This window comes from Gopherus evgoodei, chromosome 5 (assembly GCF_007399415.2).
Source record: "Gopherus evgoodei ecotype Sinaloan lineage chromosome 5, rGopEvg1_v1.p, whole genome shotgun sequence".
In the NCBI taxonomy this organism is placed as follows: Eukaryota; Metazoa; Chordata; order Testudines; family Testudinidae; genus Gopherus; species Gopherus evgoodei.
Genome location: NC_044326.1, coordinates 84,208,916 through 84,230,811, shown reverse-complemented (window position 1 = coordinate 84,230,811; position 21,896 = coordinate 84,208,916). Strand labels below are relative to the sequence as shown.

Sequence of the window (21,896 nt, the reverse complement as noted above, 5' to 3'; positions counted from 1 at the left end):
TATGTGTCTTTGTGTTTTGTTGGCATTGTTTTATTTACATTTAATAAAAAACAAAAAATGAAGTTGACCCACCCACAACATGCCTTCCAAATAAAACAAAAACACCCAAAAAGGAAGAAATAACAGTAGTTACTGAAGTTTGGAAATGTTGATCTTATTACGTGAATTACAGCAGACAGTTGGCATGTCAGTAAGACAGAAGCACATGAAATATATCCCATTTTTTCCTCTGGGTATTTCTGATCAGAAAATAATATATTTTTAAACACAACTTACCTTGCTTACATTAGGTGTAAAAATTTTGTTTAGAATCAGTACTTTATTAAAGTATGTTAACTAACATGTTTTAAAATGCAACCTGTTTTAATCTAGATGTGGCCTAAATTGTATCAAGGGTCAAACCAGCTCACTGCTAGTGCTAGGATTGTGGGTGCATAAAGGTGGCATAACATGTGTCCCAAACCATTGGATCTAGTCCCAAACGCAACTCAGACAGAGCCAAAGATTGGGTCCCTGCTGCCTAAGTGCTGTATTTAGTGCTAACATCCTGTCACAGAGTGTGGGGGAGTCAGGGCCCTGCACCCTCCAGTTCCTGCAATTCACTGAGACTCAGCCAGCCAGTAAATCAAAAGGTTTGTTGGTACAACCAGGACCCCTCAGCCAGGTCCCTCAGGGGGCAAGCATCTTAGACCTCAGACTTGGGGTTCCCTGCCTCTTCCCAGCCAGCCCAAAACTGAAACCAAAAACCCCTCCAGCAGGCTCTCTTCCCCTCCTTCTCTCTTTGTCCAGTTTCCTGGGCAAAGGTGTCAACTTGCTCCACCCCCCTTCCTAGCTCAGGTTACAGGCTGAGGTACCGTCCCTCACCTAAAGTCATCCTCTGCTCTTCTATCCCCCCATACAGACAGTCCCAGTAAAACTAAACATTTCCAGGTCAATCCACCCTGCTCCCTACTGCGTCACACATCCTTTAAAGGATTAGTGATATCCAGTAATGACGCATCATAAATATACATGTTTGAATTATTTATTGGGCATAGCTGAAGGGTTAAATCCTCTAAATTATTGACAGTCTCTCCCTAAGTCACACTTCTTGCATTTTATTTCCAGGAGTGGAAGGAACTATGGAATTTTTTAGACCTGGTCCAAACAGTTCAATACCAATGATTCTTCCTAATTTTGTAATGAGAAAAGCAAGAAACAGTATCCCTTACTCCCAAAATATCTTGGGTGTCAGTTTCTTTTGGAAGGACTTTCACACTAAAGAAAACTTGGGAAGGGAAGGCATATATTTGGTTTTTCCTCTACTGTATTTCCTTGCCATTGCTGAAGACATCTTTGAATAAGATCCCTCTTATACAAATTATTTTCATCTTCTGGTCACCCCAGGCATACATTCATTCAGTCAATCACAACATTGTGTATGACCTCATAGGAGGTCATTATAGGTATTGATGAGTTTCTTTTGTTGCATTAATGTTCAAGTTTCAGTAAGCAAGTAAGATATCTAGAAACTCCTAAACTAAACACAAGTAATTTCAATATTTAGCACTGGTATCAGGAAAAATAAATGAAAGGTAAATAGATTTGTGGTTAAGTATGACACTTTAATATTGGGAGGGAATTATTTTCTATACAAAAAGTTATTTTGGAGTTAAACACCTGTGGCCAGCCCACGACTCAGGCTCATGGAACAGACTGTAGGGCTGCAAAATTGCGGTATAGATGTTTGTGCTTGTGCTAGAGCCAGGGCTCTGGATCCTCCCAAACCCAAGCCTGGTGAGCTTGTCAGCTGCCATAGGCCAGCTGAGGGTGTTTAACTGCAGTGTAGACATACGCTTTAAGACTAAGAGCAAGGACAGCACAAATGATACACAACATAAGAAGAGGATTATTTGTAGTTGGATTAGTTTGGGTGCTAAATCATGTGAGGGAAATTGAGATTTAAGCATTGGTGATATTCATTACATGTATCCAGTTTTCCAAACTGTAGGAGTGATAAAGCATCTTCTCTCCTTTCAAAATGTAAGATTCCTACACCTCCCACCCAACCCTTCTTGTGCTTCCTAACTATAGAAAGCTTTGGTCAGCTTCTCTAGGTATAACACAACATGGTATGTTTCTTTCTCCATAGTATTCCTCACAAACAAGTGAAGGATTCCAAAGAAACTGGGTGCAGAAAACATGTATGTCAATATTAGTTACATGCACTGTGCATGTTTAGTTAATATTCATAGTATATATTACTTCCATCCCCTAACAAAAGTGATCCAATTAACCCCAAAGGATGGCTATGACACTTTCCACAGTTACAAAGATATTACACTAGCCCATGAAAGGAAAACAGGGGCCATGACTATCTAAGTATTAAAAATATATAGCTTACGCTGAAAGGAATGCCAGAGAATGGAACACAAGAACAGTCTTAATACACATGAAGAACATAAGGAACATATTCTAACACCAGCATAACACTAAGAATGCTTTAAAAGGTGTAGGAAAAGAAAAATCCATGTTTCTACCAAGAAAATCTCTTAGCTAATAAAGTAATTAAAACCAGAAGCAAAATTTTAATAGGGAACAAACTAGCAGGTACTGGGTAGTTGTACTGGTGGACACCCACGTGAAAAACAGTCAAGTATATCATAAAAACCAGTCAGCAGTAAAGCCACTAATTTTCACTAACCCTCTAAGAACTAAGCCATTTGTTTTAGGGCCTGGATATCTAAGGCTCAGTCAACACTTAAAGATATATCAGCATAGCTATGTCGGTCAGGAGCGTGAAAAAGACAAAAACCCTCCATTGTAGATACAGCTATGCCAGTGGAAGAATGCTTCTGTCAACGTAGCTAACGATATTCAGGAAGGCGGTGTTCATAAACCAACAGAAAAACTCCTTGTCAGTGTACACTCTGCCTGTGCTATGCTCCCATAGCCTCCATAGCATAGACATAGCCTAATGGACCACCTCTCTCAGACTATTCTACACCAACTGTGGACTACTTCAGAAGTACTCTCACCAACATTCCTTAGGCTGTATGTTCTCAATGGAGGATCCCTGAATCTAGTACTTGCTTCCCTATTGACCTGACAGAGTCTGAGTTGCTGACCTGCAGGGTATATTGAAAGATATTTGTTTACCCATGGGATTGACTGGGGGTTAGAATAAGGGGATTGGCGTTTTCGGGTCCTTATTGCTGGGGAATTTGTCAAGTTCTCTTTTAATTAAATAAGTAACATTAACAGATTTAATGCAGATTTAATAATGCATATACCTGGAGAATGATAGGTGCATGTTACAAATCAAGAATAAATTTGTATATGTTGAGTGTTTTGTTGTCTCTTCAAAATGTGGAGGGGATGATGATCAAAACGTACACGCTGATGATACAGAATATATGCAAGACTAAAACTGGCAAATCAGTCACAGACAAGACACTAAATAACCAGAAGGAAAACGTGGTTAAAGAAAACCTATCTAAGCTGAAAGAACTCAAATGACTTATAGTACATCATGGAACTTATCTCAGTAGTTGAAAGAAAGTCACTTGGACAGATTTTTTTGAAGATTTTAAGGTGCTTGAAGATGGAAATAGGCACTTCTGAAAATCCCAAACGGTGCCTAAATATCTTCAAAAATCTGGCCTTTATCTCAAAATCATACATTAATCTGAGCATTACATTATTAAGACATGGCAGTTTGTCAACTTGTAGTCCTCTTTAACACCAGTTAACAGTGTTAAATTGACAATAAAGAATACCATAATTAGCATGGAAATGTTTAAAGGTGATAGATGATGCGTTACATAGTCAAACAGCACCCAGAACCCAGCATTAACTGATAATCCTCACCTCTTTTGGGAGCAAGGAAATAAAGTCTCGTTGAAACTGGGGCTCTATCACTTGCATCATGTGTTTCACTTGTGTTGGTTCACAACTATCAATGAGTTCATCTAAAGCAAGTAACTTCTCTGGTCCACTCCAGCTCTATAAGAGAGAAAGATATGTTTGTACTATTTTAGTATACAATACTTATAAGCTACTTTGCAAAAAAGTGAGCATGCAGGATACCCAGCGATAGTGTGTTTAGGCTTCCTATGGCTAAATATCTTACCCACACAAAATAATTTGTTGGGGTTTTTGCGATAATCATTTAAAATTAAGCAAAATAAAATGGATGGAAAATGTTTAGAACCCAAACTCAAGTGCCAGTAGAGAAGTGTATCTATTGTGTTGATGAGTATGATCTATAACATTAAAATCCAACATAAATAACTAACAAAAATTGAACATTGTTTTAAAACCAATTTAGAATGTGTTGAGAGTGAAGTGAATAATGCAAGAATACTCACTCCAATGGGTATTCAAATGAAATGTCCAATTTTAGCCATCAAAATTTCACTGTTTCATTAGAAACTTTAAATAGGGTGTGGGGAGAAAACCAAACCAAAAAACACTAAGTGGCAACTTTCTCTAAAATACATTGTTTTGCTTATTGCCCAAAGGTTATTACTACTATATGTTCATTTGCCACAATGTTATATTTCAGAATCCTGGCTGTAAACCAATATTTGATTTTGTAAACACCAATTTACTAAGTAAACAGGGAATTTTGACTAGTAATTTTCTTACTTCACATTCTTACTAATGGGCAGCATAAAATTTGATGACTGTAAATAGGCACTCATCTGAGAGTACAGCAGATTAGCAGCATCTGCAGAAAAATTAATAACGGAATATATGGCATATCTGATAAGGATGTCTTTCTCAAACTCATCTGTGCTCAACAGATTTTGATTTGCTATGCAAAAACAATTTCAAGAGAAAAAACAACAGAAAACTGATTTAGCAATCAAATTAGAGCATGAACAAAGTGTAAGAGGACAGAAAGTGAAACAGCAACAGTGTTTTATAAGTAGATTCATATTCATATTTTTGAACATATGGGTTCTTGAATGGCATATACAAGTAAATTAACACATTACATTACAGTTGAAAGGGCTGACTGAAATATGAGAAAGAAAGATAGTTTAGAATTAAGATTCATGTACCACCTTAACCTGTGCCTCAAGACCTAGATTTGAAATATTGTGCATTATCATTCTTTGGATTTGAAATTAGGGTATATTATTACTGACCATGTACTGCAATGCCTAGACGTAGTGAGGCAAGCTAAGAATAGAGTAGAAGTCAGAAAGATGAACTGTGAGCAGAACAGTAATTTACTCTTCTTTATGATGTAAAAAGTTATCTTTGTAGTTTTAAGAATTTTTTTTAATTAACTCATTAGAAATATTAGGAAAATTAGCTCCTGACTTCACACTTTTTGTTGGAAGACATTGGCAAGGTTTGAGGACTAGGATGCGACGTTAGAGGAGGCTGAAACCTGAACCATGGCATTCCCTGCTGACAACTGACGAGATGATATAGGCTGGTAGAAGTAGGTCTGGGATTTAAAAATTTAAAAATATATATATTTTTTAAAACTTGATCTCAGTGGAGGTTTCAGAGATGCTCCTATCAACAGCTTTTAGAGCTTTACAAAGGACTCTTTCAGTGGGAACTATCTCAATTGAAAACTATCAATCATACAAACAATAAACCATAGATATCAATAATATCAGTCAAACCATAAACCATACTTCTGAAAATCCTTTTAAGTAGTTAGTGTACATACACAGCAGCTGCTTATCTCATCAGCTGTTTTAAAACTGTTTTGTTTTTTATTCCAAGACATTTGTTGACACTATCTAGAAATGTTTGCAACATTTAATCTGATCAAACTACTTTTGAATTATAGGAAAATAAAAGGAAAAATACACTGAAGCCACAGTATCTGTATTAGTCGCTCATAACTTTCAAAATCATTCTAATCCTATCCTGTTAGTAATTAATATAGTAAAAATAATTCAAAGAACTTGAATATCAACATTTTGTGCTGTGGCAGCTGTTTGCTGTAGTTGTAAATTGATAAAATCATCCAATTATGCAATTTTAGGACACAGTTACCTAGGCACAGAAACACAATTCAGCTAAATGAAAAAAATGCAATTTAGCATGAAAAATATTTTTTCTGTATCAAAACAGTATGCGGGGCACAAATGTACCCCAAACATATTGCACGATCCTCTGTTTTTAGTAGCTCTATGTGTGCATTTGCTTCTAATGTGAGTATCTTGTACTGTAATAGTTAGCATATGCTAATTGCATAATGGATTGCAATGACAGCGGTTGCTGCATACACTTACCCTATGGTAGAAGGTACTCCAAGGAGGTTGGTCCCTTCAAATCAGGGCTTGTTAGGTATCCTCAACACAGTGGACTAATGGTGGCTCTCTGTCTACCACTCGAGGGGATTGTCTGTCTAGGTATCCTACTCCAAACACTGCAGACTAACTAGACTCTTGAGGGCATTTTCTGTGTTGTGCAATTCAAGAAGGTGAACAATCAGGCATGATATCCTGCTTCTGATATTAGAAAAATTATTTGCAACTCTGAAAGTAAGTTGTTTTGTGATGACAACTTATTAGATGACAGTGATGTTGTGCCAGTTCATGTCAAGAGTAGATCTAAAAAGGAAGACTACATTTCCATTGACTGTTCATCAGGTTCATTTTCAGATGATGAGGAGCTTATGTTCAGCCCCGGTATAAGACTGGAAGAAACACAGTTGAGGTTAACTTCACCAGTATTAAGCTTACTGAAGATCTACTTAATGAAAATTTGGCCTATGTTGGAACAATGCAGTGAAACAAGTCAGATGTACCGAGTGAGATGCATCCACATTGGAGCAGAGAAAAACCGCCATCAGTGTTCAGGTTTGCTGGGCCACTTACCCTGGCTTCCTATGTTCCAAAGAAGGGCAAGTTGGTAATATACTATCGATGATGCATCCTGACAAGGTTCTAGGAGGAGACAAAAAGAAACCCCACATAATTCTCCATTATGACACTAAAAGTGCTGTCAACAACATGGACCATCTTGCAAGAATTTTCTCCTGTGGGTGCAAGATAAAGAGGTGGCCAATGTTTCTTTTCTTCAACATGTGTGATGTTGCTCGCATCCCGGTTTCCTTAATTGAGTCAGCAGTGATCCTGTTTGGCACCACACTCAAAGAAAACAAGGCACTTATTCCTTGTCAGTCTAGGAGAATGACTCAAAGATGCACATATAAAGAGAAGAATCCTTGATATCCATCATCTCACCATGCCCATCAAAGCAACACTCTCATCCCTTGGCTACTATCAAAAACCAGATACCATGGGATCACTCTGCAGACTTGGCAGTGGATGCTGCCACATTTGCTTAAGGTCATTTGACCACAAGAGCTGCAAGCAATGTGGAGAATGCAGGGAATCTGTATGCACTGACCACGCCACATCAATGCTGGTGTGTGAAAACTGCATGCAGGCTCACACTGAATGAAACTCCAGCTAGTTCCTTCAAATTGCTAGTTAAATAAAGGTTTTTCTCCCTAAAACATTACATAGTTGTTCTTGATTTCTGAACCCATTTGGGCTATAAAGATGTCAGCCTCATTCCCTCCTTTTTTTCCTCCCACTCCTGTTTTTGTGCCTTACTATCAAGAAGCATGTATTTAATATTTAACACTGTAATAGTAAAGACCACTACATGGACTAAAAACACATTGTGGATTAGCTAGGTGGAGGCAATTAGATCTCTTTCCTACTCTGAGCATATTCATACTTTGACCTGCTCTAGGTTTAATTTAGATTATTACTTTTTGGTGTGCTGTTGAATTCTTTTAGTGGTTGAAAGGTGTGTCTTACAGAGATACCTGAAGATGGAGAGAAGGGGCTCTTCCTGATCTCTTTTTGGGAGCGTGAACCAGTGTGTTGGTTTTGCTGTTGAAAACACTGCCTTCAGTTCCCACAGACATGTATTTGGATTGGATAAATGTAGTGTGCAAGGCAAAACATAACTATGTTGACTGAAGCTGTCATGGGGATAAGAGGGAAGGGTCCTCTCATGGATTGGTAACTGGTTAAAAGATAGGAAACAAAGGGTAGGAATAAATGGTCAGTTTTCAAATCGGAGAGAGGTAAATAGTGGTGTCTCCCAGAGGTCTGTACTAGGACCAGTACTATTCAACATCTTCATAAATGAAATGGAAAAAGGGGTAAACAGGGTGGTGGCAAAATTGGCAGATGATACAAAAATACTCAGTATAGTTAAGTCTCCGGCAGACTGCAAAGAGCTACAAAAAGATCTTTCAAAACTGAGTGACTGAGCAATGAAATGGCAGATGAAATTCAATGCTGATAAATGCAAAGTAGTGCACACTGGAAAACATAATCCCAACTATACATATAAAATGATGGGGTCTAAATTAGCTGTTACCACTCAAGAACGATCTTGGAGTCATTGTGGATAGTTCTCTGAAAACATTCACTCAATGTGCAGTGCCAGTCAAAAAGCAAATAGAATGTTAGGAATCATTAACAAAGGGATAGATAAGACAGGAACTACAATAGTGCCTCTATATAAATCTATGCTACGCCTGCATCTTGAATACTGTGTGCAGATGCGGTTGCCCCAGCTCAAAAAAGATATATTGGAATTAGAAAAGGTTCAGAAAAGGGCAACAAAAATTATTAGGGGCACGGAACGGCTTCCATATGAGGAGAGATTAATAAGACTGAGGGCTTGTCTACATCAGAAAGTTGCAGCGCTGGTGAGGGAGTTACAGCGCTGCAACTTAGGAGGTGTACACATCTGCAGGGCACCACCAGCGCTGCAACTCCCTGTTTGCAGTGCTGGCCGTACTCCCGTTTTGTCTCGGGTGTAGAGGATCCAGCGCTGGTGATCCAGCGCTGGTAATCAAGTATAGACACTTACCAGTGCTTTTCTTGACCTCCGTGGAATAAGCAGGTATCGCAGCATACCTGAGGAAGCCTCTGGTAATCAAGCTGGTCTCCTTCCCCGGCTTGCTCTCGCGTTCCCCGAACCCCGAGCAAGCAGGTCTCCTTCCCTGAGATTTGCTGGGTGGTTCCGGGAACGCGAGAGCAAACCGCGGCGAAGCTGGTCTCCTTTCCCGGTTTGCTCTCTCGTTCCCCGAACCCCCGTGCAAGCAGGTCTCCTTCCCTGCGGTTTGCAGGGGGGTTCGGGGAACGCGAGAGCAAACCGCAGCGAAGCTGGTCTCCTTTCCCGGTTTGCGCTCTCGTTCCCCGAACAAGCAGGTCTCCTTCCCTGCGGTTTGCAGGGTGGTTCGGGGAACGCGAGAGCAAACCGCGGCGAAGCTGGTCTCCTTTCCCGGTTTGCTCTCGCGTTCCCCGAACCTCCATGCAAGCAGGTCTCCTTCCCTGCGGTTTGCAGGGTGGTTCGGGGAACGCGAGAGCAAACCGCGGCGAAGCTGGTCTCCTTTCCCGGTTTGCTCTCGCGTTCCCTGAACCCCCCTTGAAGCCGCCCAACAGCGCTGCAGTGTGGCCACATCTAACACCACTTCCAGCGCTGGTTGCTGTAAGTGTGGCCACTCTGCAGCGCTGGCCCTATACAGCTGTACTAATACAGCTGTAACAACCAGCGCTGCAACATTTTAGATGTAGACATGGCCTGAGACTTTCAGTTGGAAAAGAGATGACTAAGGGGGAGATGACAGAGGTCTATAAAATCATGACTCGTGTGGAGAAAATAAATAAGGAAGTATTATTTACTCCATCTCATAACACAAGAACTAGGGGTCACCAAATGAAATTAATAGGCAGCAGTTTTAAAACAAAAGGAAGTATTTCTTTACACAACGCACAGGCAACCGGTGGAACACCTTGCCAGAGAATGTTGTGAAGGCCAAGACTATACCAGGGTTCAAAAAAGAACTAGATAAATTCATAGAGGATAGGTCCATCAATGGCTATTAGCCAGGATGGGCAGGGATGGTGTCCCTAGGTTCTGTTTGACCAGAAGCTGGGAATGGGCGACAGGGGACGGATCACTTGATGATTACCTGTTCTGTTCATTCCTGCTGGAGCACCTGTCATTGGCTGCTGTCAGAAAAGAGGATACTGGGCTAAATGACCCTTTGGTCTGACCCAGTATGGCTGTTCTTATGTTCTTAAGGAAGGCAGTCTTTGATATGATGTGGACCTGTCCAAGTGAGGGCTTTCTACTCAAATACCAGAACCTTGAATTGGATCTGAAAGTGCGTGGGAAGACAATATAGGTTGTAGAACACTGGCATGATATATGGTCTAGTGCTTGTTCTGCTTAGGAGATGGACCACTGTGTTGTACCTGTTACAGTTTCTTCATGAACATCTTGTCTAGGTGGAGGTAAAGAGAACTGCAGAATACCAGAGAGGAAGTGATGAATGTGTGAATTACTGTGGCTAGGTCTCTATCTGAAAGAAATAGTCTTTTTGCCAGGAGTGGAAGAAGCTGGACACTATCATAGCTGCCAAGAGCAAACACTCTCAATTACAGGCAAAGTGATGGTGCTTACCAGCTCCTCCACTGATTGACATTATTATGCACAGAAAAAGAGTTTCCAATCCCAGTGTGCCAGATTCCCACCTCTCTTCATTTAAACGTGGAGGTTTCACAAACTTTGCCCATGTTAGACAAATGCCCCCTTACCACAATAGTATATAAGTGGGAAAAGTTTAGGGAGAGAGTAAAGAAGAGATTAATATTTGATGTAATTCTGCCTCCAGATGAATTTGGCAGGAACTGGATTTTTGGTTTCATGAGGAACTTCACTTTCAAAATTTGCAGGACAAGTAAAACATTTTTTAGGTTGCCAAAATTATATATGATATAAAATGGAATATCTAAAGATTCTGTTTCAAAAAGGCTGAATGTTGAATAAACTGGATGTTTCAACCTTATTGAAATGTTTTCTTTTCAACTTTTCTTTCAAAACAAATTCTTGTTGGAATTTTGCAGAAATCAGTATTTACTGATTGGAAAATTTCCAATGGAAACTTTTTCCCCATCAGCTCTACTCTCTGTCTCCCCAACTGCATTATGTCTTATCTGATTGTGTCCTTTAAATTATAAACTTCTTGGGGCAGAGACTTTTTTTTAGTTGTCATGTTCAAAGCACTGAGCTCAAGTCAAATAGTAAATTAAAAAGACTTCATAGAACATTTTAGTGTTCTTAAAAGACTCAGACATTAGCCTGGAAATTCAAATGAATGGGAATATACAGTTAATAGAACTCAAATAACTATAACTCTACTTCAGTGCCACCCACACTGTCCTCAGAACAGATGTATGAGACCAAGATACGAAGTTGTAAGACCAGGAGACAAATCCTCAAACAATGCATATCTCAACTGAAGCAGTGACTCTAGAAACTGTAAAGTGATCTTATTGAACCATTTCAATCAAGTTTAGAGAGACTGTATGCCACTATAGCATTTAAAGAAAAATGTACACTAATTATAGGAAACCATTTGTGTCTTATTTTGAACCATTCAGAGTAGACAGAAAAAAAAATCTCTGTTCATCAGAAATGATCGATTCAAGACAAGTGTTTGAGACAGATCCCCCTAATTATACAGAATTATGTTGCACTGAAACTGATCATTAATATCTGAGGCTATAAAGCTCTTAATGGCTAAACTAAAATTTATGTAGTTGATACACCTGTGCACCAGGTGGACGACAAATCAAATCATACTTATGTAGCAGAAACACATTCAAAACCAAAGTTGTATAGTCCAGAGTTTCTTGATTCTACAAGCAGCAACATAAGTGGATTTAAGATATTCCCAGCTCCACGCGATGAACTACTTGAAGTCCTTACAATCAGAAGTTCTTCATCAAAATGTCTCCATCTTATACTCTAGACAGACAGGAATACTGGATGGCAGATTGGCAGGAAATGGACAGGCATTAAGGTTGCATGGCATCAAGAAGTGTGCATTTCCAATCCTTTGTAAAATTTTCTTTCAAAGAGTAATCTTATTTTGACTTCCAGGCAAGCTTACAAGCTTTTCAGAAAACTGCAAAGTTTTCTTAGGGTTTTTTCCCCACAACTAAAACATTTACAACTGTACCTCTAATTTAACTATGATGGTTTTGTTTTATTTTTGGTCTGTGAATTCAATTTTAAAATTGATTGCAAAGACACTGTCAGTATAGATGGATTTATAAAGAAATAGGATAGTACTACTTAACGGACTTAACAGCCATGCTATACTAATAAGGGAGAAAGCGCTCCCATTTTGATTGCCATACAGAAACAAAATATCAGATTGTAAGAGTGACACTGTCAGTGCATGCTCAGAAACTGCACCATCTTAAGTAATTTTTAACTATACTTTGTGCAAGTTTTTATTTTCCTATAGAGAAATAAAGGTAATAAAGGTAAGTGCCCTTAGAGGAGTCAGGGAGATGTGACTTTAAACCTGAAAGCCAAGAGTTTCAAAAGTTAGGCTCCAAAATAACTGGCTTGATTTTCACAAGTGCTGAACACCTATTGCTCCAACTGAAGTAATCAGTGGGAACTTCTGCATGATCAGCACTTTTGAAAATCAGGTCACTTATTTAGGAGCCTAAATCATGATTTAGAAATATAACTTTAGGCTCTTTTTGAAATCATGACCTAAAACATTAGTTTAAATGTCTAGTTACATTTTTATTAAGAGTAGATTTATTTGTTACTGAAACAGTTTTTCTGTAGGCTAATATATGTATCTAACAAGTGTCATTCATAACAATCTGCAACCATAAAGGGACCTCATTTTGCAGTCCTGACCAGCAAAATTCCCATTGACTAACAGCCTCTTCCTGTCCCATCTCTTCCTATGCACTCAGAAAATATTCAGCCTCCCACTTCACATAACTCTGTTTTTCCAGGGATTATACATTCTAATTCTATAGTATGAGACAATATATTCATGTAATGTTTAAGAAAAGTTTTGTACATCAATTCTAATAGTTCATGGATTAGGGACCCAATCTTACGGGGATCCAGGGGCTTCTGTATAGATTATTTAGGTAATCTTTCTATCTACCCAGTGGGACTCAGTGCTCCGTCTAGAACATCAGAGATGTTTAGTTTTGCAGTTCTCAAACTGTGGGTTTGTCTCTCTAAAGATAACATGCTTGTTAACAGCAAAATTGTTTATAAATAAATAAACAAACAAACAAAGATTTATGTACACAGAGCCAATCCTTTACCTTTCTGTAAAAGTGCAAAGTTTCAAAAAGTTCAATGAATAGAAGATTGTTGGGGGCGGAATACATCTGGACAAGGAGAAGAAGTCTGGAGATAAATGTGAGAAGGGAGGGACAGGCAGTAGAAACAAAGTTAAACTTTGTTCCTCCTACTTTTTTGTTTGTTTTTTGTTTGTTTTACTGTTTGAGCAGCATATTCCAGAAGTCTTGAGGTCTTTCTGAGTGTAGCCTTCATTGATTTGAGATCTACCATACCATTCTCTCACTAAAAAGGAAAACCTGTAATGGCAGCAGGCTGTAAAAGAGGCCCAGTTTGGCAATATTTTAAATGAAGCTCCTCTACCTGTGGGTAAGACAGGCATGCGTGCAAAATGTAAACAGTGCAACAAAGAAAGGGAAGGCCTGGTTGCCTAAATGAAACATCATCATGAGAAGTGTTCTTTCTCAGAAGGAAGCTGTGTTGAAGATGATGAATGGAACATGTCTGAACATGCAGAATCTTCAGGATAGTAAACTTTTTTATTTCATACTTCTGTCTTAAGTGGTGCCTGTCTTCCTTCTGGACTATTCTTGAATTCTCATGTTTGAGCAAAAAATATAGTTGTTACTCTATGGTACTATGATTTTAGATGCAGTTGTGATAAAAAATAAATAGCTGAAATAGGCAGATCTTCCTTTTACAATTTCACCTTTAAAGTAGTACTGAGTGTCAGTGAATGCAATGAGTAATACTAAATGAGCAGTATGGTAACAATAATTAAATAACTGCATTGACTTATTTTGTTTAGGAGAACCCATCCTCAACATAAAGGATTCTGAAGACTATCCACCTTCAAGATCACTATCATTTTCTATCGTTTCAGAGTTATCTGCCAATGATAGTGTTTCAATCACATCATGTATGTCACATAGCCACAGTATATCACCTGTAGCAAAAAGAAAAAAAAAGTCTCCATCATCCAGAAACAACCATAGGTAGATTACAAAAAGAGGTAATTGATGATTACAAAAAGAGGTAATTGATGAAAAAATTGCCCGGTTTGTTTATGCAACAAACTATCCTTTCTGTATGATTGAGAACCCACACTTCATTAACATGCGTCAGTCATTAATACCAGGATACAGTCCACCCAACAGAGCAGATGTAGCAGGCAAATTGCTGGATAAAGTGTATGAAAGAGAAATTGAGCAGTGTGAAAAAGGTCTAGAGGGTAAAATTGTTAACCTGAGTCTTGATGGGTGGAGCAATGTCCACAATGATCCTGTTGTACGTGCTTGTGTGACAACAGAAGAAGGGAATATCTTCCTTACAGAAAACAATTGATATATCAGGAAATGCACACATAGCAGAATATTCACAAGTAGCAGCAGTAAAACCTATAACAAACTGTGAAAAAAAATTAAAATGTCTAGTATGCAGCTTGGTCACAGACAATGCTGCAAATGTATCCAAGATGAGAAGAAATTATTTAGAAGAGTAAAGAGTCTCAAGCTAATAACATACAGCTGCAGTGCTCATTTGATGCACCTTCTAGCCAAAGACTTCAGTGTTCCAGAAATAAAGGCTAATGTTGAAATTGCAAAATACTTCCGTAACAACCACTTTGCAGCAGCTGCTCTGAAAAAAGTAGGAGGAACCAAGCTAACTCTCTCATAAAACATGCAATGGAACTCAGCAGTGGATTGTTCTGAGCACTTTATTAAGAACTAGCCTAATCTGATGACGAATTGTGAACAAAATCGTGAAAAAATAAATGACACTGTTATAGCCAAAGTTCTCAACACTGGGCTTAAGAGAAATGTTGAACACATACTGAGTATTCGAAACCTATTTCTGTAGCCTTGAACAAAATGCAGGGAAATAGCTGTTTTATTGCTGATGCTGTTGAAATTTGGAAGGAACTGAGTGAGATCTTAAAAAGAGACATATGCAATGACAGAGTTAAAATACAAGCATTAAAAACAAAAAATGAATGGGACAAGCATTATCTCCAGCTCATTTTCTTGACAATATTCTCAATACTCGGTACCAGCATCTAACCTTAACTGCTGAAGAAGAGGAGTTGGCTGTGACACAGACATCCAGCAATCATCCCTCCGTAATGCCAACTATAATAAACTCCAGAGCTAAGGGTGAACCATTCAAGAAATATATGTTTGCTGATGATGTTTTAAAGAAAGTCACACCAGTGAACTGGTGGAAGTCACTTAAGCACTAGGATTCAGAGACTGTTGAAGTGATAATCTCACTTTTAACAGCAGTAGCTTCTTCTGCCAGTGTAGAAAGAATATTTTCTTCCTTTGGACTAATTCATTCCAAACTGAGAAATCACTTGGGACCTGAAAAAGCAGGAAACCTTGCTTTTCTTTTCCAGATTATGAACAAACAGGAAAATGAAAGTGAAGACGACTAAGCTAACTGCAGAAGCCAGTATTTTAAGTTTCCTATGTTGACCTGGCTGACACAGTCTATTTAAATTTTTTTTTTAAATATTTCATTTAACTATTTTAGTTAAAAACAATTTTAACAAAAGCAAACCTGATTTTAAGAAACTTAAATGTTTAACTAAATTCAAAAATTAATATGCTTTTTTTGCTAAAATATTATGTTTGCTGGTGAAGGAAAAATTCAGAATACATAACGTTATTTTAGTTAAATAAAACAATTTAAATGTCTGTCTAGTGATGTTCTCCTCCAAATACAGCATGGCAAGAAAATCCTCCAAATATTAATGATTAACCTGTTGAATTGGAGATACTTTACCTCTCAATGACTTCACGAATATCTGCTTCACTTACGTTTGGTAAATGAAATAACCAAACAATCATTCATTTTCTGATATAGCTGTAAAACTAATCTGAAAAGTTTTCAAAATAAATAACTTAAAAAATGTATAGTGCATACCTTCTAAAAAATGAAACCTACATCTCTCTCTGAATTGTGAAGAATATGTATTACGGTTATAACAACCACTCTGCACTTTTATGTAGAAATCCATGATTAAATTGAGTCTTCCTGACTAGTGACTTAAATCACGATTTAAATCAAATCCCCCCTGCTGTTTTTTGTATGTCGTTATAGACTATGTGAAAAAGTAAACCAAGTATTTAAAATTACCAATAAAATACCCCTGTTGCGAAACAAACTAACTTTTGATAACAGAAAGTCTTTCAACTGATTAATATTCAGGAGCTGTGTTGAAGTATCTGCTGTGTATAGAAAGAAGCATGTGCACCATTAAAATCTTATTCTTGTGGATAAAAAACATCTTTCTTGGAAAAAAAATCACAAAAGCATACCTTTAACAACTAAATTTGAATACTTATTGCTGCAAATCATTTAGTCTTCTCCACTTCAAAGTATGAGTTTTGTATGAATAGATTACATAATTTATGAAGGGAGAAGTTTTTACTTTTTTTAAGGGCAAGAATTCGCATCTGAGATTAGTTACATAATGAAATTATCATCAAATAATGCACATCGAGCAAGTTATAAAAAATGGTTTCCGTCTAAAACTGTGTATCAGAAAGTTTACACTGAACCTGTACAAGTGATTGCTGATAATAACCGAAGCAATTTTTTTATTTTCATTGGTCCAGCTCTTCTTTTTAAACTGTTACAGAAGTAATGTTCAGAAACAAAAACATAGTGCTTTATTGTTAATCAGTGGGTAGTTTTTTCATATTTTTAAACACACACATAGACATCAATGCAGGAGATATTCTACTTCCGTTGCATTAATTCGGGGTGGCCAACCAGTGGCTCTTCAAAAGTTAATATGCGGCTTCTTGTATAGGCACTGGCTCCGGAGCTGCAGCTACAGGTGCTAACTTTCCAATGTGCCAGGGCGTGCTCATTGCTCAAGTCCCCCACTCCACTCCTTCCCCTGAGCCTGCCATGTTCTCGTTCTTCCCCCTCCCTGCCTCCTGCATGCCACAAAACAGCTGCCAGTGGGCAGGAGGCACTGGGAGTGGGGGGAAGGGAAAGCTGATGGGGGGCTGCTGACATGTTACTGTGGCTCTTTGGCAATATACATTGGTAAATTCTGGCTCCTTCTCAGGCTCAGGCTGGCCGCCCCTGCATTAATTATAGACTCATAGACTCTAGGACTGGAAGGGATCTCGAGAGGTCATCGAGTCCAGTCCCCTGCCCTCATGGCAGGACCAAATACTTTCTAGACCATCCCTAATAGACATTTATCTAACCTACTCTTAAATATCTCCAGAGATGGAGATTCCACAACTTCCCTAGGCAATCTGTTCCAGTGTTTAACTACCCTGACAGTTAGGAACTTTTTCCTAATGTCCAACCTAAATCTCCCTTGCTGCAGTTTAAGCCCATTGCTTCTTGTTCTATCATTGGAGGCTAAGGTGAACAAGTTTTCTCCCTCCTCCTGATGACACCCTTTTAGATACCTGAAAACTGCTATCATGTCCCCTCTCAGTCTTTTCTTTTCCAAACTAAACAAACCCAATTCCTTCAGCCTTCCTTCATAGGTCATGTTCTCAAGACCTTTAATCATTCTTGTTGCTCTTCTCTGGACCCTCTCCAATTTCTCCACATCTTTCTTGAAATGCGGTGCCCAGAACTGGACACAATACTCCAGTTGAGGCCTAACCAGCGCACAGTAAAGCGGAAGAATGACTTCTCGTGTCTTGTTTACAACACACCTGTTAATGCATCCCAGAATCATGTTTGCTTTTTTTGCAACAGTATCACACTGTTGACTCATATTAAGCTTGTGGTCCACTATGACCCCTAGATCTCTTTCTGCCATACTCCTTCCTAGACAGTCTATTACTATTTTGTATTCACTAATTACCGTTTTATTTTACAGACTCTTTGTCAGTGTTGCTTTTCGTGTAGATATTGTTGACCAGACTATTGGAAGAGAGAAAAAAGTTCTCTTTTTTCTTCTTTTCAACTATACAAATATGCACAAGCCAAGAAGGTGATTAAAACACAGAATGGTAAGAATGAACATTGAGTTTCCTTTTCATCAGAAATATATTTTGTCAAATAACTAAGTTTTAAAAGTATTATAAACTAGAGTTCCCTCTATTCCACTTAAATTATTAGATTTCTGATAAATTTAGCATCATAATCACACAGAGACTAACCATGCACTAAAGCTTACAAGCCTCAAAATGAACGTCTTGTTAAATTGAGACCACAATAGCAGCAGTGGTAACATGCTGGATAGATTTTGCAGAAAATTTCAAAGTGCTTAACAGTAAAGTTTATTTTGGTAGCAAACCCAAGGAAGCAAAATTTTTGTGAATCTGTACAATAACTAACTGGAATGGAAAATTGTATTTCCTTTAAAGTTGGTGCTCATTTATTTTGTCAAGACTACATAGAATCAATGACAGACACTTTGGGGGTACATTAAGCTGGCTGTTTTTTCTTAAATCATGAATGTGAACCATTCCAGATGTTATTTAGTCTGACGCTCTAGTTGCTGGTTACCTGAAACATTTTCAGCCATTCTTGAAGTCCTGTAGGTGGCTGGACAGATGTAATCCGGCGCCGTTGTTGTCCTTGGCCATTGGCTGCTCTCAGGTCTCCAAAAGTAGTAGGTGTAGCTGAACATGGCACAAGCCCAGTAGTGCTATGATACAAGTAAGTGAAAGTCACAGAAATTATTGCATTATGAAAAATAAAATGTTTATATATTTAAAATGCTTTAGTACAGCAGTTACAAATGAGAATTAATATAATGTTTTGATTTTTATGTGAAATTACCCAGGCAACAACAGTTTGAACTTTGTCATTCAAGGAGCCAGTAACCTCACTCTCATCAATACAGCTGTTTCTATCATTCTAGTGTTCATCTTCCTGCCAGGAAAAAAATGAGTAGCATCCACTGAAGGCCAAATGAATACCACTCCATCAACTGGCCAGAATGGAGTGCTTATGTAATAGATGCAGTAAAAATATATCCTTTTCACTCAAGGAAGACGAAGTGTGTCATGTTTCCTGTGTGCCTGGTCCCTGGTGATGTGGAAAGCAGGAGGTCACAGGTCTCAACTGTAATGGTAAAACATGTTGCTGCCTCATTGCCAAACAATGAAATAATCCATTACCTAAGTCCCTGATACGTTTTGTTAGCAAGAAGTTATTAATATCTGTATAATGATAACAGAATAGTTTAACTTCAGTATATTTTACTGTATTTTAAAAGTTTGCACATTGATGGATTAACACCAACCTCACAATTTTGGGGGGAGGGGGAGCTAGGAGGCAGTAGTTTTGCCCCATCTACACACCATTTTCTCACTCACATATTTAAAAGATCAGACACAGGAATATATGTTTCTGCCTGAAGTGTCTTTTTTTTTTCTTTTTTCCTGAACTCCATCCCACGTGAGTGGTCTAAACGCTTAGAGAAGTCTACCCCAGTAATGTTGCCCAGCTTCCAATTTTCTCTCACCTTATCTTGTAAATGAAGCATTTTACATGATGTCAAGTATCAGAGGGGTAGCCGTGTTAGTCTGGATCTGTAAAAGCAGCAAAGAATCCTGTGGCACCTTATAGACTAACAGACGTTTTGGAGCATGAGCTTTCATGGGTGAATACATCCCCATCCTGCATCTGAAGAAGTGGGTATTCACCCACGAAAGCTCATGCTCCAAAACGTCTGTTAGTCTATAAGGTGCCACAGGATTTTACATGATGTATCTCACTGATATAGTCCCTACTTACGTATCTTGGATCACCTATTTAAAACATAGTTATCTGTACAAACTATTGCAGAAGATGCAGAATTCAAATACACTGGAGATTCGTAAATATTTTGCTTTAATGTATTTAATATTTTGCAGTAAATCTAGTCCTTTAGCTGATTTGCTCTTCACAATTTCACTGGACAGAGCATTGCTGTAAACTGATGCAATACAGATTTATTTATAACTAACATTTATTTTATTGTTTTATTTTTTCCCCAGCATGTACCAGAAATTTGCATGAACTGATGAAGTTTAAAGACTGATAAGAACAGGTTTATTTCTTTACTTGATATTTCAGTAAGTTCTAATGTAAACAAAAGCTAATATAAAGCACTTTGTTTCACAGAACACTGTCATCTTTTAAGGACATTCTGCTAATGCAAATAACCCAATGGTTTTTTTTATGGGTGCAAACAAACCTCAGGTTCATCAGACCTGTGAGTCTTTCCTTCTAACAACAAGGAAAACACACAGGAACATTGAGATGCAAGAATTAAATCATTTTACCTAAACAATATTAAATATAATATGATCGAACGACTCAAAATATCAAGTCATAAGATTGTCCTATATTATTTATGAAAACGGTTTTTTTTCCTGTGTATAAACTCAACCTTCTGAATTCCAATGGAAAGAAGACTTAGAAAAGGCAGACTTTTAAGTTAATCCATAATACTTTTAAAATCAATGACTTTTCTAATTCTGTTCACCCCTGTGCAGAGGGCCAGCAAAAAGCCAATCCAACACTTCAGTTCAAAAATAAGACTCTGTGAATGAAGCTTATGTGGGATTTAACTGGTGCATCTGACTTGTAGTGGTCCTGTGCACAGGAGCTGAATTCTACCCTTGGTGTGGGTGAACAAGCAAAGGCTCTCTGTTTCTGAGAGACACTATTTTCACATCTTCTCAACTATCATCAACAGGACTGAATATGGTCAACTTTTCTAGAAGGTAAGTCTCTACAGAGGCTAGCTTTTCAATGTTGGTGATAAAATGGGTTAGAAAATTAGACTCTTGTTATAAACAACATGAAACATAAATGCTATCTTTAGGCTAGAGGCATTAAAATACATATTTTAAGTAAATAAAATGCGTGGTGGCTTTTTATTTTAATATAGAGGATGTTATACCTTAATTTAAATGTCTTTCACTGCTACATTGGACTTTTTGGTCAGAACTGCAATAATCCACAACAGAAACTAAAAGCAGAATCTTTTCCCTTTGCAATCACATTAAACATGATCTTTGTTTATACTTTATTCTTTTTGTGTTTAGAACTTTCTGAATGTTTGTTTTCATTCTATTAAACCATGGTCACATGTTCTAGGAAGCTGGACAAGTAACAATTCCTCTGAAAACAAGTACATATATTTTGACAAACAGTATACTTTATTGAGTTGTCTTTTTATGTGGACACCAAGGACTGTGTCATGTGAGGAACTGTTACAGAAAGAGGCAGGTTTTTGGCAGAATGAGCTCAGAAAACTAGAACAATTGAAAAAATAATATACCAACTAGAGAGATCTGGAAGTCAGAATGGTTGTATTTGCTCACTAACAAGATAAGGTCTGTTCTTTAATGTTGCCATTTACAAAATCAAAGACCAAACACAAAACATACTTTCCCACATTTTCTGAACTTTTCATTTGTGCAATAACCCTCTTAAAAGAGATGTATAAAACGTAATTTGCACTTTTAAGATACATCCACAGCGACCTCTTCAAGAACTGACTTCCTAAGCCAATTTTAAGTGGAAAGTAGCAGGAAAAGTTTTACAATGATGCAAATTCCAAAATGATGGCATGCAGCAGGACATCAGTGAACAATCTAGTTGTTATGGCAACTACAGTAAGCACTGAGCATACTGTAATGTATGCATATAGAACATTTAAGATCTTATCTTTAGCAAATAAAATATACTTGCTAATTCAGAAGTTGCCCGATTTTGCTCCCCTACTCATGTTGATTATTATCTTACTCTGCAAGGAGTCTCATTGAAATAAATGAAACGACTTGTGCACTAACATA

General features: G+C 37.9%; 1 protein-coding gene across 10 annotated transcripts in view; it reads right to left on the bottom strand.

Annotated features, from left to right (window-relative positions):
- Window positions 1–21,896, bottom strand: part of FBXW7 (F-box and WD repeat domain containing 7) — a 274,003-nt gene that overhangs the window by 23,086 nt on the left and 229,021 nt on the right. For all 10 annotated transcript variants that reach the window (XM_030563528.1, XM_030563524.1, XM_030563521.1 and 7 more), the window contains 2 exons: window positions 18,610–18,751; window positions 3,850–3,984 (listed from right to left, as the gene is read on the bottom strand). In XM_030563528.1, coding sequence (XP_030419388.1) covers window positions 3,850–3,984; window positions 18,610–18,751 — 277 coding nt within the window. The remainder of the gene's footprint in view (window positions 1–3,849; window positions 3,985–18,609; window positions 18,752–21,896) is intronic.